General features: G+C 31.2%; 3 protein-coding genes and 1 long non-coding RNA gene across 6 annotated transcripts; 3 read left to right on the top strand and 1 right to left on the bottom strand.

Moving 5' to 3' along the window:
• Positions 1-920: 920 nt before the first annotated feature.
• On the bottom strand, positions 921-3,131 carry LOC124440635 (ELL-associated factor 2-like). Its single transcript, XM_046991042.1, has 7 exons — positions 2,940-3,131; positions 2,657-2,748; positions 2,300-2,380; positions 2,170-2,219; positions 2,017-2,101; positions 1,306-1,486; positions 921-1,060 (listed from the first exon to the last, which is right to left on the bottom strand). The coding sequence occupies exons 1-7, from the start codon at positions 3,052-3,054 to the stop codon at positions 1,017-1,019; spliced, it is 648 nt and encodes a 215-aa protein (XP_046846998.1). The 5' UTR covers positions 3,055-3,131; the 3' UTR covers positions 921-1,016.
• LOC124440634 (glycosyltransferase-like domain-containing protein 1) lies at positions 3,123-12,109 on the top strand. Of its 3 annotated transcripts, XR_006946703.1 has the most exons (11): positions 3,123-3,516; positions 4,113-4,280; positions 4,443-4,651; positions 4,815-4,875; positions 4,973-5,082; positions 6,674-6,818; positions 6,885-6,955; positions 7,119-7,210; positions 9,541-9,600; positions 10,689-10,844; positions 11,013-11,866. XR_006946703.1 is itself a non-coding variant. In XM_046991040.1 (10 exons), the coding sequence occupies exons 1-10, from the start codon at positions 3,302-3,304 to the stop codon at positions 11,829-11,831; spliced, it is 1,167 nt and encodes a 388-aa protein (XP_046846996.1). In that variant the 5' UTR covers positions 3,123-3,301; the 3' UTR covers positions 11,832-12,109. The 3 variants fall into 3 exon arrangements, 2 of the variants coding, with proteins under 2 accessions (XP_046846996.1, XP_046846997.1); XM_046991040.1 differs by lacking the exon at positions 10,689-10,844 and having other exon boundaries at positions 11,796-12,109; XM_046991041.1 differs by lacking the exon at positions 11,013-11,866 and having other exon boundaries at positions 10,689-10,953.
• On the top strand, positions 8,019-8,910 carry LOC124440638. Its single transcript, XR_006946705.1, has 2 exons — positions 8,019-8,244; positions 8,399-8,910. It is a non-coding gene; the product is annotated as an uncharacterized LOC124440638 (long non-coding RNA).
• Positions 12,110-13,907: 1,798 nt separating the features above from the next.
• On the top strand, positions 13,908-14,968 carry LOC124440636. Its single transcript, XM_046991043.1, has 2 exons — positions 13,908-14,121; positions 14,199-14,968. Exons 1-2 carry the CDS (start codon positions 14,020-14,022, stop codon positions 14,730-14,732), a joined length of 636 nt encoding a protein of 211 aa, XP_046846999.1. The 5' UTR covers positions 13,908-14,019; the 3' UTR covers positions 14,733-14,968.
• Positions 14,969-15,815: the final 847 nt, after the last annotated feature.

The raw sequence follows: 15,815 nt of genomic DNA on the forward strand, positions 1-15,815 counted from the left end.
TGACCAGGGACTCGGGAATCCGTGGGACGGGCGTGGGTGTAATGTGGCTGTCCCTTATTATTGGAAAGACACCCACAAATTTTAGCTTCTCACTTGAATATTTATGATAGATGTACCAAATTTTCAAATTATTGATCGGGTACCAAGAACCAGAAAATTTTAGATGATTTGAATATTGACGAAATGTTTAAGTCATTTGTATGTAATGAAAGAGAAAGAGATTTTGGAGGAATTTTGTAATACTTACTCGAAAAAGAAGAAAAATTATTAAAAATAACTAATATGAAACAATTTCATTACTTCTCTATGTTTCTTTCGTTATGACATGGCGAATATGGAACACCCACGACTCTTGAAAGCCTCCGGTTTTATCATTATGACAAAGAAATTATGAAACATTTTTAATACTAGGCAGGATGAGATTAACATTTTCAAGAGTTAAACAATTATTTCAAAGGATCATACACTGATACACAAAGTTCTTTTCTAATATCAAGTTGTTCAGTTTTTATGCGGATCGTTTGTGTAAACCAAAGATGGTTCCTGTAAAGAACGTTTGTGAAGAAAGCGACGTTACTCAGTGTCATTCCTGTCCTACCTAGAGTGAGTTTTATTACATCATGTGTACATAAAATAACAAAAAGCACTAACATAATGATAGTATTTCTTCTTTTTCGTGGAACATGTAATTATTGATGACATTTATGTTGCAATCTGTTACTAAGTTTTTTGATATTGCCTTCATAACTGAAAACACACTTTCCCACAAAATCACATGAAAAAATATACGGGAGTAAAGAAAGTAAGTCAGACACAGGTTTTTACAGACACTAGACTCACTACAGTATGTGAAATTGTAGGTCCCAATTATTTTATGGTTCTTCACACACTGCTGTTGTTCACAAACATTTCAGAAATCATTTCCATGTCAAATTCATTTTATCAAAATCAAAAAATAGCTATGTACATTGTACAAGTTAATCTAGAAACAAATAGTTTTTACAAACAGATTATGTTCAATCACTGTCACTTCCCGACTCACTGAGTTCCAAATCTTTACCTGTAAAAATTAAACAATTGTATATGTAATGTAAAGATGAAAGATAAAATTTTCATGAAATAAAATATATTGTAAAATGTTCTTTTAAATCATCAACTCTATCCAAACAGATTATTTCCTTGAGGGTTTTACATACGCACTTTTAAAAAAAGGCTAAATTCATTTAAACCCATCAAAAGTGTGATAAAGAATAACAATGAAGAAAATAGCAAAATTAAGCAGACAAAATACTTCAAATTACATACATAAATTAATAGCAAATGATGATGATTGTGATTGAGGAGGATCAGAGCTTGTCTTTTCTTCTGTTGTTTGTTCAGTTAATGAAGCATTTAATCTAGCAACTTCTTCATCCACATGATCTGAGTCTGAATCTGAACTGGAGCTTGAGTCAACACTGGATTCTGCAGATTTTACTGGACTTTCCTACGACATTTGTAACAATAAAAAATATACATTACACTTACATAAATTCTGATAAAGTAAATGGTTTGAACCCGGGAGTATCATTACATATTTGTAGATGTAGATCGTCCAGGTTGGTAGAGTTCTGAGAAGGACTGTTGTTGTTGATGTTGACTGACGTTTCGACAAACTTAGCAGTAGTCATTTTCATTGAATTCTTTATTTTTTTTGTTTTTTTTTTACTCTGAAGATGACTACCGCTAAGGTTGTCAAAACGTCAGTCAACAACAACAAAAACAGTCCTTCTCAAGACTCTACTAACCTGGTCGATCTACATCTACAAACATGTAAATTCTGATGTTTGTTGGTCACATACTCACATAATTTGTGTGATCACATGACTTGTATAGTCATTGTACATTATTGTTTTATAAATATTTCTATATTTTTTAATACAAGAATTGAATAAATTTAACACCACATAAAAGAAATATATTTGGCTTAGTAAATGCTCCATATTTTTTTCTAGGTGAAATTGTTTGCATAATAACCTTTAAATCTTCCTGTGAGTTAAACATTTCATTTTGTTGGGATGCATTATTTGAATTTTGTTTTACATTGCTGTTAGATGCTGATCTGAAATAAAAAAATTATCATATCAGTATTTCAATGTTTACAGCATTTTCAAATAAAGTTTTCCTAACCTGATTTTTTTCAATTGGATTGTTGTTGATAGATGTTCTAAAGTTATGGTCTAGAAAACACACATATAAACTTAGTAAATTCTTAACTTTCGAAATGTTATTGAATAACTAAATTAAATTATGAAAATACCCTTTTGGCTCTATCGACTACAAGAATGCAATCTTTTGGGCAAGCTTTCTTTGATCCTTTGTAAAATGTTGTTCCCAAATCCTAGAATGAAAACAAAATCAGCAATAAATCAAGAAATTAATGGTAGTTAAACATACCCTTGAACAAACAAACAACTTAAATTTATAGCAGGAAAGCAAACAAATCAATAACTTGTTCATCAACTTATTGGTCATTCTTTGTTATGCTCATACAAAAGATGGAACTGTATGGTCTATAGGTACAACAACTGTTATTATTAATAAATTTTACATTACAGTAGATTAATGTCGAAAATGACAAAGTTATGATCTTATGCATTGTGAAAATATTTAGTACCTGATTAAAAAGCGACACATTTACTTCCTCAGAAGCACCAACATCAAGATGACCAGGTTTAGTAGTGTCAATGGAAGCTGGCTTAAAGTCATCTGCAGTTATATAAGAAATCTACGTATGGTAGTATTCACCTTCACTCTTACAAGCAGATAATACATTACAATCATAAATTTAATAAAAAAAAAAGAATTGAAAAGAAAAGCCATCAAGAGCAAATTCTTTGTGAATACGGAATGATCTGTTTATAAATTTAATTCAATGATAACTAAAACCTGATACATACAACGTACTGTGTGAAACCCAGTATTTGGCTGCTTTGAAAGAAAGCTTTCCCCAAGAATTAGTTCATATTCGTCTTCCGAATCAAAAGGAAACTCAATTGAGTCAGAAGACGTCATATTTCTCACAATCTATTGCATGTCTATGGTCTATTGATCAAAATTAAGAAACTCCATTTTTCTCTGCTGACGATGCGTGCGCATTTCTTTTCTAATGTCTCGTCGAAGGAGAATTATAGGTCGACGAAAAAGACGAACGATAGTACGGAATTATTTCGGATGCATTATAAAAACATTGTGCAGTGATTTTAAGAAAAGAATTTCGTTCAACTGTCAAATGACGATGCATTCAACATTGTATTATTGAATGAGTGAAATGGCTGAAAATGATAACAAATCAGAAGCTCATGTCATATTAATAGAAGCATTTTATGGTGGATCCCACAAGCAGTTGGTGGATTTATTGGTGAAGAATATTTCAGGCTGTGTCTTGTATACAATGCCAGCAAAGAAATGGCATTGGAGAATGCGAACAAGTGCGCTTTATTTCATGCAAAACATTCCTATTGATCAGTCATATAGGTATTGTGAATACTATTAAAACTTTAAAGTTCAAAATTAGTACGTTTTAAATTCAAGTGAGTAAAAGTGGAAGGTTTATCCTGAAGGAGGGTTATTGGAAGGGGGGTGTTTGGTGAAGACCTACTCCAAACCATATGTAGTCTATCATCCTAGTTTCCAGGCCTCTTATTAATACTGACTATCAACACTATCCACCTTGATCTGAATTACTCATCAAAATTATTTACTTATTTCATAACTTTGATTTTGTGGAGGTTTATACAGTTGAAACAAGAGAAAGTATGTGATTTTTGGCAAAAAATTATATAATGCTATTTCTTGAGGAAACACGACTTTTGCATAAGGAAATTACTTCCTACATTAAGGTAACAACTCTTAACATATAAAAGATTGAGCGAAATTTCTATTTATTGTTGCCTGTGAAGGAGTAATGAGTTACCTAAGAGACTGCGTACATCATGATAAAAATATGTATGTATTGAGCACTTATATACACATTGATTTATCATCAGCACATTTTGAAGATTTCATTTTGACCATGTTAAAATTTTCATGATTCTTAAGAATATAACTTAGACATGTAATGCTCTTTCAAGAGCATTGTTTTGTAGCTCAGTTGTCAACTTGGCTGAACTAATGGCTTTGAGAAAAGATTTATCATCTTTGAAAAAAGTTTTATATTTTCATGAGAACCAGTTGGTTTATCCAGTTCGTAAACAACAAGATCGAGATTTTCAATTTGGATATAATCAAATATTATCAAGGTGGGATATTTGTATTCCTGATTTTTGGCATAGAGTTAATGATAAAAATTGAAGCAAAAAACAAAATATAGATCATTTGATAATTATGACAATTATGGAGCATCTTAGTGCAATACATATTTTTTTATGTGAAGTTGATTTGTATTTTCATTTACTTTGTAGTCTTGTTGCTGATGTTGTTCTTTTTAATTCTTGTTACAACATGGATTCCTTCCTAAATTCTATTGATACATTCCTTAATCTAATGCCTGACTTTCGTCCAAAGAATTTATCTCATCAGATCAGATCAAAAAGTAAAGTTCTTTACTTTCCAATATGTTTGGTTGATGAATTGGAATTTTTCAAAGATCAGAACCTTGTAGAAGATGTAGGTAAAAATGGCGTAATTTAAATTTGCTGCGCTGACAAAGTTGATCAATAGCCTTTCATTTTGTTTTTATGTTCTTCTCCTGATTTGACTCAGCAGTTTTACTTAATTTTCTCTATTATTAAATGTTTGTTATAAGTGACATCAACATTTTTAATAATCCACAGATGATGTTGTTAATGATGTTGATCACCGTCATCGTCTTCATATTGTATGGCCTCATCGTTGGTAATAAAGCATGTTTTGTAATTCTCAAATATATTTACAAACTTTTTAATCGTTTGGTGTACGTAGTGTCAAAATAGCTATGTATTTGTTTTCTTAGGGAACACGACAAAGATCCAACATTTTTTTTTCAAACAATTTATCAACTGAAAGATCTTGGTTTTAATTTTAATATCTCTGTCATTGGAGCTACCTTTACTGATGTGCCAGGTAATTTTTAATTTCATTTTATTTTCATTTCTATTATTGCGTAAAGTAGTTTTCATGGGAAATTTCCATGGAAACTTTGTAAGGAGACGTCCATAGTGTAGACTTTCGGGGACGCTAAAAAATCAACACAATAAAACAACATCATAAATTATTAGCAGTGTTTCATTATTGAAATATCTATAGTTCTGTTCTATTTAAACGCGTCGTTTTTTTAATTCACTTGTTATCATTTTTCCATTCGTGACAATTGTGCGACAGAGTGTATACAAAAGTGGACAGTTTCGAACTGCTTATAATAGACTATAAATTTAGCCAAATATTTCGTAGATTTGTGTTAGTATGTGTACTTTTACTGAACAAAAGTATGGAAAAAGAATGTTGTCTTTTCGTAGTTAAATTGAAGTGCATGATGTCAATGGTCTGCAAAGTAAATCATGCAAGCTTTGAGTTAAAACAGAAAATAACCCAAGTTTACAATTCTCTACGGCAGATTTATACTCTTTATCAATTTTTCTGAAATTTTCATATTTTGCAAAGAAATACTCATACTTTCATCCCATGAAATTAAAATTGATTTTGAGCAACTCATTCATGCTTGCGCAACACAAGCTCTTCAGAGTGCCGTTTTTGCCGAGGAGCGAATCATTTCAAAATTCCGGTTCACTTTACAAAAAAGTCCATAAGTGCCTGTATCGGCAAAAAGTCCAAAACCTGCATATTTTCCTCATAATTCTTAAAAAATTTAAGACTCATGCTTTCGAAAATATTATGTAAAATATTATAAATAAATGGGGAAATGTCAACATAACGTTTACTTCTTCATCGAAGTGTGAATTTATATTTGAATACTTTGATTCATTTTTTGCAAAATGATTGTACTGTTTTAGTGTAACTGATGTACGTAAAGTTATAATATAATAACGGAGTGAGTTAACATTTGATCAGTGGCATTTCAGCTCAATCATTTACTCGTGCAATGCAAAATTTTAACAAAAGTTATTCATTTTTTTAGAAAATTCATTCAATTTAGTATTTTGCAGTAGTTAAAACAAAAATGTTTGCATTGTAGGAGTAAAATGCAGCTCCTGCATTTGATCTTTTAGTTTAATGTTTATAAATTAATGGTAACTAAACCATAGTATAGCTGAGTTGTACTATGTAATGCTAAATACTTAAATTAAAAACTTATGAGTTTGTTCTGTTCATAGTTACGTATGGCTTGCTCATAATCAATTTTTAAATCCTAGCCTTCACAACGTACAAAAGTAATGAGAAATTACAAAGACGGAAGTCCTAAAAAGTTCAAAAAAATTCCAAAAAGTCCAAACGTACGACATAAAAGGAACTGCACCTTTGAAAGACCAAAAGTCTGGCAGACTTCTTTTTCAGTGATTAGCTCCTCGGTTTTTGCAAACCGCTCTCCCGTTTTCAACGTTGAATTTTTTATGTTTATTCTTGGTGTTTGATGGAACTGAGGATGTTAAAGTTCCATACTTACACAAATCTATGGAATATTTGCAAAATTTATAGTTTGCTTCATTTTAAAACTGTTGTAGTGTTTTATGCTGTGTGTACAACTCATTTTTTACAGAAATATTTCAAAAAGCAAAAGAGAAACTTGCTGACAATATTATTCATTGGGGTTATCAAGAATCGCGCGAGGATTATATAAATGTTTTAAAAAGTGCTCATGTTGCCGTCTCAACAGCAAAACATGAATTTTTTGGCGTTGCAATGTAAGAGAAAATGTATTGTGTTCATATTGAACTTTTATGACATAGTAGCAAAATTTTTAATCATAGGCTGGAGGCTGTCTGTTGTGGTTGTTTTGCGTTGTGTCCTAATAGTTTAGTCTATCCAGAAATATTTCCTGGTATGTTTTTATTAAATTTAATCATCTAGTTCAATTGCTCAGTCTTTATATGTGAAACCTAAGGCAATAGCTTTCCGTGAATCCGTGTAACATTTCATGCACACTACGAAAGCAGCTATGGCCTTACCATCGTTTATCATTTTGTTATTAATTTTTTGCATAGAGGACTGTTTGTACAATACTCAAGGACAACTTCTCAAACGATTAAAAAGATTTGCAATCCAACCATTGTTAGCAAGAGAAAATACATTAAAGGTATGTACGTATAGCTATTATGATAATATTTGCCAGATTTTGAGCAGCGGATTTACGAAAACTTTTCTCGAATTTTACTGCTAAAAATACTACGTAAAATGTTTGTAGAGTTTAAAATTAAAAGAATCTAACGAATAGGATGATTGTGGTCTTTGTGAAGTACTTCTTAACAAATATGAATTTTTGTGAAAGAATAAAAAATCACGTGGTCACACAATACAAAAATATAAATATACATGTAGAGTTAATGAAAGTTAGGTGAAGTATAAATATACATGTAGAGTTACTGAGAGTTAGGTGAAGTATAAATATACATGTAGAGTTACTGAGAGTTAGGTGAAGTATAAATATACATGTAGAGTTACTGAGAGTTAGGTGTAGTATAAATATACATGTAGAGTTACTGAGAGTTAGGTGAAGTATAAATATACATGTAGAGTTACTGAGAGTTAGGTGTAGTATAAATATACATGTAGAGTTACTGAGAGTTAGGTGAAGTATAAATATACATGTAGAGTTACTGAGAGTTAGGTGTAGTATAAATATACATGTAGAGTTACTGAGAGTTAGGTAGTATAAATATACATGTAGAGTTACTGAGAGTTATGTGTAGTATAAATATACATGTAGAGTTACTGAGAGTTAGGTGTAGTATAAATATACATGTAGAGTTACTGAGAGTTAGGTGAAGTATAAATATACATGTAGAGTTACTGAGAGTTAGGTGTAGTATAAATATACATGTAGAGTTACTGAGAGTTAGGTGTAGTATAAATATACATGTAGAGTTACTGAGAGTTAGGTAGTATAAATATACATGTAGAGTTACTGAGAGTTAGGTGTAGTATAAATATACATGTAGAGTTACTGAGAGTTAGGTGAAGTATAAATATACATGTAGAGTTACTGAGAGTTAGGTGAAGTATAAATATACATGTAGAGTTACTGAGAGTTAGGTGTAGTATAAATATACATGTAGAGTTACTGAGAGTTAGGTGTAGTATAAATATACATGTAGAGTTACTGAGAGTTAGGTAGTATAAATATACATGTAGAGTTACTGAGAGTTAGGTGAAGTATAAATATACATGTAGAGTTACTGGGAGTTAGGTGAAGTATAAATATACATGTAGAGTTACTGAGAGTTAGGTGAAGTATAAATATACATGTAGAGTTACTGAGAGTTAGGTGTAGTATAAATATACATGTAGAGTTACTGAGAGTTAGGTGAAGTATAAATATACATGTAGAGTTACTGAGAGTTAGGTGAAGTATAAATATACATGTAGAGTTACTGAGAGTTAGGTGTAGTATAAATATACATGTAGAGTTACTGAGAGTTAGGTGTAGTATAAATATACATGTAGAGTTACTGAGAGTTAGGTGAAGTATAAATATACATGTAGAGTTACTGAGAGTTAGGTGAAGTATAAATATACATGTAGAGTTACTGAGAGTTAGGTGTAGTATAAATATACATGTAGAGTTACTGAGAGTTAGGTGAAGTATAAATATACATGTAGAGTTACTGAGAGTTAGGTGTAGTATAAATATACATGTAGAGTTACTGAGAGTTAGGTGTAGTATAAATATACGTGTAGAGTTACTGAGAGTTAGGTGTAGTATAAATATACATGTAGAGTTACTGAGAGTTAGGTGAAGTATAAATATACATGTAGAGTTACTGAGAGTTAGGTGAACACTATTAACTGAACGATGAGATGGTCCATTAATTAGAGAATTAAATGGAAAAAAAACTGTGCAGTGCTTTATTGTATTGTCGAAAATAATGAAGATTACCTTTGCAAAAAGTTTAATGGTACATGTAACTTACGTGAGTAACTTTTAAATGAGCCTGCTTGTAGGTAAAATGCACGCGATATAATTGGTTAGCTTCGCCCTATCGCAAGGGTATATTTTTCTACACCCCCAAATAGTTGGGTAAAGTTACGAGAACTACGTAGTAAACACTGTAAATATTGTCATAATAACCAAGCAGAAACCATAACGATAATTAAGTGGATTTAGTAATAACTATAAACGGAATGAGTGATTTCATTTATAACTTTGGTAGTATTGTAGATGATGACCCTCACAGGTGCGGGCTGTTTATATTTTTCATTTCATGATATTTATTTGTAATATTATTTTGGGGTATTTGCTTTGCTTCTTAATTTTGGAAACTTTCATTTGTTCATTTGCAATTTTTTTTTAATTCTTTCTCTTTTGATGTCAGAATTGTGTCTCTACCAGCGTTGATTTGAGATATTTCTCAAGCTCAAGTTATTCGCTAAAAATCGTTCTTACATATTGTAATTTGTCATTATAAGATTGACGTGTCAAGATTTTCTTGGAAAATTCTTCGTGGTGTTTTCGAAAACATACTGTTGGTTAGTAAATGATAATTACTGTATTATTCGTGTTAACTTTAGGTGGTAGTGTTTACTTTTGATCTTTATTACAAACGGCTTCTTCTTCAAAGTGCTTACGTATGACAGTAGTTCTAGTTTTTATTGATTCTGTTATAATTCAAAAAGTTACTTAACAAGATCTTATTGAGTTCTTCCTATCAGAATCAATATTATCACTTAAAGAAGACAACGATTTGCTTATCAATATGGACTGTGTAAATTTTGTAAGCAGATAACATAACTTAAGGAAAAAATAGGTGTGTAAATGTTGTGGGTAGCCACAAAACATACGGAAAGTAGATTGACTCAACATGAAGTAGATTAACGAGCGTAGTTTAATTAGTAAAAAACATCAAACTTTGCAAAATGTTTGACATTGAAAAAAAGTGCTTTGAGCTCAATCTTCATTCAAACGCTCTAAAGTATAGGACTTGGGTACACATTAAATGTCTATATTTCGTGGTAGGAGGCCACAATTGTTGTGAAATTCACACCCAATTGTCGAACGCTCCTGCATATATTACAAAGTATGTACATAATTCATTGGAATTTTTACTGAAAACCATTTTTGTGCTATAAATTCTAAATTGTCAACAAGATATGACTTGTATTTATTCACGCCGAAGCGATACATATATATGTTTGGCAATTTTGGACTAATGAGCGCCGTGGTGCAGTTTGGTCATTTTCCCATTGCATTTTTAAAACTTTTGTACTGAGTACAAATAATGGTGATTGTTATAGCTTTCAACGCGCGAAGGATTCGCACATTACAAGTTAAATGACCTGTGCAAACATTTCGGATTTCATATGTTCATGTTTAAATTCACGACAACAAAATCTTCGACTTTTTATATTATTAAATATTTACTTCTTAGTTGACATTGAGCAATGGATAAACAACTTTGAGTGATACGATTCATTTTCCTTGATTTAATTATCACAATATACTGCTAAAAAGTATGATAGAGATGGGTATGAGATTGGCGTTAATTAAATGGTTTGGTAAGTATCTCATTAGAGTTACCAAATTTGTTGACGATACTCCTGTTTGTACACACATTAAGGAAAGAATACCACAATGAAGCAAAGTTGGTCCAGCTACCTTTGTAATATAGATCAACAAACTCTCATCGCGGGCACTTTTGCTACTCTCTGGTATGGAAGCCTAAGTCATATTAGAACAAGATACAATGTTTGTGGATACTACAACTTTGTACGAGGTACTTAATATCATCCACCATATTTCTGGCATGAATTAATGTACCCTTGAAAATAAAACTAAAAGAATTGTAAAGTTTACAAAAGATGAAAAGATGGAGTTAAATTTAACAAAATGTAAAGAATGCTTATTGACTTTGGCAAAAAACCAACAGTTATCCCATCTTTAGAAACAACAAGAACGTGCTATATTGCAAAAAAAGCTGTGAAAAATTTGTTTTTCTTATAGGTATGAATGGGTTATGAAAATGCATAATTTCTTAATTTACTTTGTTTAAATCGATCACTATTTCTCTTCGATATTTTGAAGTTCATGAAGTACTTGGTCATGTGGATTTAGTTACATTGCTTAATTTAAAATGATATCTGTGATTACCTGTCTCGTTGCTAACAGCTTGTTTCATCATTTGAACACTAAACCTGTTGCAAACATAAAACAATTTAAAAATGAATGATTTTGTGTTCAAACTAATATTTGCCCTGTGATTTACATGGTGTCTTGTTTACAACACACTGATACAGAAAACCCCATGCTATGATGAACCATGGCTCTTTATTCCGCTCAATGCGAGATCCTAGTCCCCATCTTTGAAGAAATAAGTAGACCTTATGAATTTGAAAAAAGGGGGTGTTCTCTGAAAAACGAGTTTCCATAATTTCACAAATTTAAATCATGGTTTCCAAATAGCCTTCAAATGGTCAATTGTTAAAAAATAACTGCTGATATTGCCTCATCGATTAAATAGAAACATGGTTTGGAAGATCGGGAATGTTGATCATGTACACAGTTCTATCTTGACAATCCTATTTTACATGAATTGAATGTTGTTCTGGTAGCGAACATCTTTTCAATGATTTATGACTGACGTGATTTCAATAAATTTATGTGTTTAGAATCTCCTTTAACTGCTCAAAACATTTTGTTCAAGCTTTTAGCATATTTAACCTTCTAGGCAGATCTAAGACGACGTGTGAATGATAAAAGATAAATTTATGTATTCATGCTGTATCTTACGCAACAACTGAAAAAACGAAGTAGAGTTTCCTTGCAAGGTTTCGTGCAAATATTTCATAATTTCGTATGCAAATTTTCGCATTGGATGCAAGAATATCGACATTTGGCTCAGTTACAAAATAGCACAATAATTAACTGAATCATATACACTTGTATCACATATTTAGATCTATAAATCTGTTGTCAGTGCAGTGTAGCTAATTTAGATTGCATGACCAAAAAATAATTTATCAAGTATTAACCTTCGCTTGATTTCCCGTTATATTTTTTATTGTGCGCAAATTTTACCTGGTACCGAAGCTCTTTTGTTTGTTTTTGAAGACTGGCGATCATTGGAAATTATGGTATTTAAGAACTGATTGACAGCTTTTTAAGTGGGCATAATTAAGCCCGGTTTCAATATAATCGTCAATCGTGGGAAAAAAAACTTTAAAAAAACACATTTTCATGTTCATGCAAAGTGTCCTTCGCTCACAATAACGGCAGCCTCCGGCGATATAATTGATAACGTTCATTTATAAACAAATAAACTGTTTATAAACAACCGTTGAAAAAATTAACTGAACCCAAGTTTATGAAAGGAGTTTTTCCTACGGGCTTTGTGATCTACTAAATAAATACACCTTACTCAGCGTGCAATATTATTTTCCAAGCTTATATGTTAATAAAACAGATTTTGTCAAACAAAGAACTTAAGTTTTCCTGACATGTAATAATTAATTCATGGAAGATGGATATCAATAACATTGTGTAAAAAATACTGCACTTTTATTCATCCTCTCTAAACCTGTTTCGTATCTTGGCAATGAAACTTTACCGTCAGCTAAATTTATCACTGGTATTTTGATAACGAAGAAATCTTAGAATGAGTAATCAAGATAGCGTTCGTGTAAGCATGAACGAAATTGTGGAAGAAGGAAATTGTGATGAACAAAAATTAAGTATCATTTTGGGACTAAAAATATTCCTACTACGTTATCTAGTACCTCTTTGTTTTGTGTTATCGGTAATTTTTGGTATAGCCCTTCCTCAACCGGCAGTTTACTTGAATGAAAAGATTCCTCTTGGAACAATTTGTGTCGTTTGCTTATTTACAACGATTGGATTGCGTTTACGGGTCAGCGAAGCAAAGTCTGCAATCAAGTCGTACAAAGAAATTGTGATTGGATTGATTTTAATCTTATTTCTTGTACCTTTTTTCGTGGTGAATAGCTTGAATAAAATTCCTTACTTTTCTGCATTAATTGGACAACAAACAAACTCCAGCAACACTTCAAACATGAGCAGTTATGAAATGAAGATTTTGGGACCTGAAGAATTTCGAATTGGTTTGCAAATCTATTTCATGTTACCATCAGCCCCAGGAGCATTTGTCTTGGTAAGTTCATCATCATTCAATGTATACAAACTAACTAAATGAAGTATGTACCACTTAATAGAACTCAATCGTCATAACTGCTAATATATATATAAGAAAGGAAGTGCAGTTTTTTTCGGGGGGGGGGAGGGTTGTTTCATTGATTCAAAGTCAAGGTCATGCTCTCATTGGCCCGTATAGAATCGCCGCAAAGTCAAGTATCAAGTAGATTGGGTTCTAGGTCATTGTGTTTTTTCATTTTGTTTAAATCTGATCATCCAAAACTATGCCGCCTTGATTTATAGCGAGTTTCTTCTTATTGTTAACATAAAAGAGCGATGTTTTACCACAGTTCTAGTTTAATCTCTTCTTCATATTAATCATATTGTTTACAACATGTTTCTTTTGAGCGGTTTAGCTAAGTCGCAAGCAATTTTAGGTTCAACAACACAGAGATTATAATGCTCGGCCTACATTTTTTATAAAGCGCATTACTTTTATTGATTGATATAACTTATAATTACACACTAGGCTCTGTTAGGCCACCATAAAACTATTTCTTTAGCTATAACAAATTTTGCATAAATCAATTAAGAGAACGCTATTTTTAGTAACCATATTTACCTTAAAACCAAATTTAACAATTGTAATTTCATTAATTCGTTTGTACTCTTGTCAATGTCCATATTATCAATTATCCTGGTTTTAAGGTATTTTTTCAAATCTATAGATTTTTGCTGCAAATGCTCATTGTGGATTGTGCGCCTTGTTATCAATTCTTGGTGTATTTATATCAATTTTTACAATGTCTTCAACACTTTCATTGCTTTTACCGACATTAAAAGCTCAGTTATCTGTTACTAATTTATTGATCAGAAACGTTTTGCAAATCCTTACTCCTTTGATGGTGAGTTAACTACACATTCTCTTTGAATGAAATATATTCTTTTCTATCTCTCATTCTAAATACATCTTTTTGTACAGGTTGGAAGATCAGTGCGTTGTATTCCTGCAGCGCGAAAAATCATTAAGTCCTGGAATATTGCTTTGAATTATGTTGGAATAAGTTGCATAATACTTCTCCTTCATGTCAGAATCAGTGAGACCAGTAACAGTGGACATTTTGAAAAAGTTGCTACTCTCAATGTTTTTTGTAACTTGTGTCTTGCTAATGCGTTTGTTTTAATTATTTTGATAACAACCTATGTGGCTCTTTTATCATTGCCTTTCGTTCCAAAAAAATCATCAATAACACTGAGTGTTTTGAACTGTATTCGAGTTGTTGGTATGTCAGCATCAATAGTTGATTCATTGCCACCAGAAGTGGGAGATAAAGGTTTGATTATCTTACCAATGGATTTCATTTACATGACAACAATTTTATTGTTGAATGCATTTGTATATTTTGTGAAGATTGAAGAAAAGGGAAAGGAGAAATTTGATAAAGAAATGAAAGATGAACCAAATGAATCAGTCAATAGTTCTGCATTTACCATGTATACTGATTATGAGATTTGATATAACTGTTCACATGTTACGTAAAATTTAGCCATTTTTATAAAAGTAGTTAAATCAGAATATGTTTATACGGACAATATTAAACTCTTGAGCAGACCACAAAAATCAATCTCTTATCGCTAGCTAGTTATTCGTATGTATTGAATGTTTTACTGTATTATTCTATATTTTGTCATTACGAAGGAAAATTTTATTCGTCGAAAAAAAATCAAACTAATAAATAATGAATGAACGTATATGTTAGTGCCCACCATACTGGAGAAATTTAACTCCACTGCTGCATTATCAAACTTAAATTGCCGTGATTGAAGATGAGAAAGGAATTGAAAACTTTTTTGCTAATTTGGCACAAACAGAATGCTAAATTAAAGAAATTATATACTTGAAGCAAATTCTAGAACACGGCATACACAAATTTATGCTGAAATATTTCATCAAATTTGTCACACACGTGTGTGTGTCGTAAAATATTGCTCAGTTCAGATGTAATTTTTCATCGAGTTTACCGTTTCATTATTTGAACACAAAACCTATTTATAAATAAGTGATTAAGTCTTCAAACTAACATTTGCCCTGCGATTCGCATGACATCTTATTTAAAACGTAGATACGGAAAATTCCATGCAATAATGAATTATGATTCTATATTCAGAGCTAAATAAGATATTCAACACACCATATTTAAAGAAAAAAATTATTTTCTCCAAAAAATCTAGTAACGAATTATAATTAATTTAGGTATATATACATATTATAAAGATTGGTAATCCAGGCATTATATTGTTTAAAAATAAAAGTTTCTCCTATATTCTATAAACTGAGTATTCTATATTCGGCTCTGATAACATAATACCAAGAGGTAATACATGACGTAGTACTCAAATTAATACTTGTTGTTCATCATAATTTCGTTTTTCAAGATTTTCGTTCACTGCTCTAGTTGTAAGTTATAAAATAGTAAGTATGAGACAAACTCCTTAAGACTTTTAAAAAGTAATAGCTATAATGTATATCCCCTATATTTTTTGGGTAAGAAATGAAAGATCACAATTTATTCCTTCAAGGAAATGATGTCATCCATAT

This window comes from Xenia sp. Carnegie-2017, unplaced genomic scaffold (genome assembly GCF_021976095.1).
Source record: "Xenia sp. Carnegie-2017 unplaced genomic scaffold, XeniaSp_v1 HiC_scaffold_2, whole genome shotgun sequence".
In the NCBI taxonomy this organism is placed as follows: Eukaryota; Metazoa; Cnidaria; class Anthozoa; order Malacalcyonacea; family Xeniidae; genus Xenia; species Xenia sp. Carnegie-2017.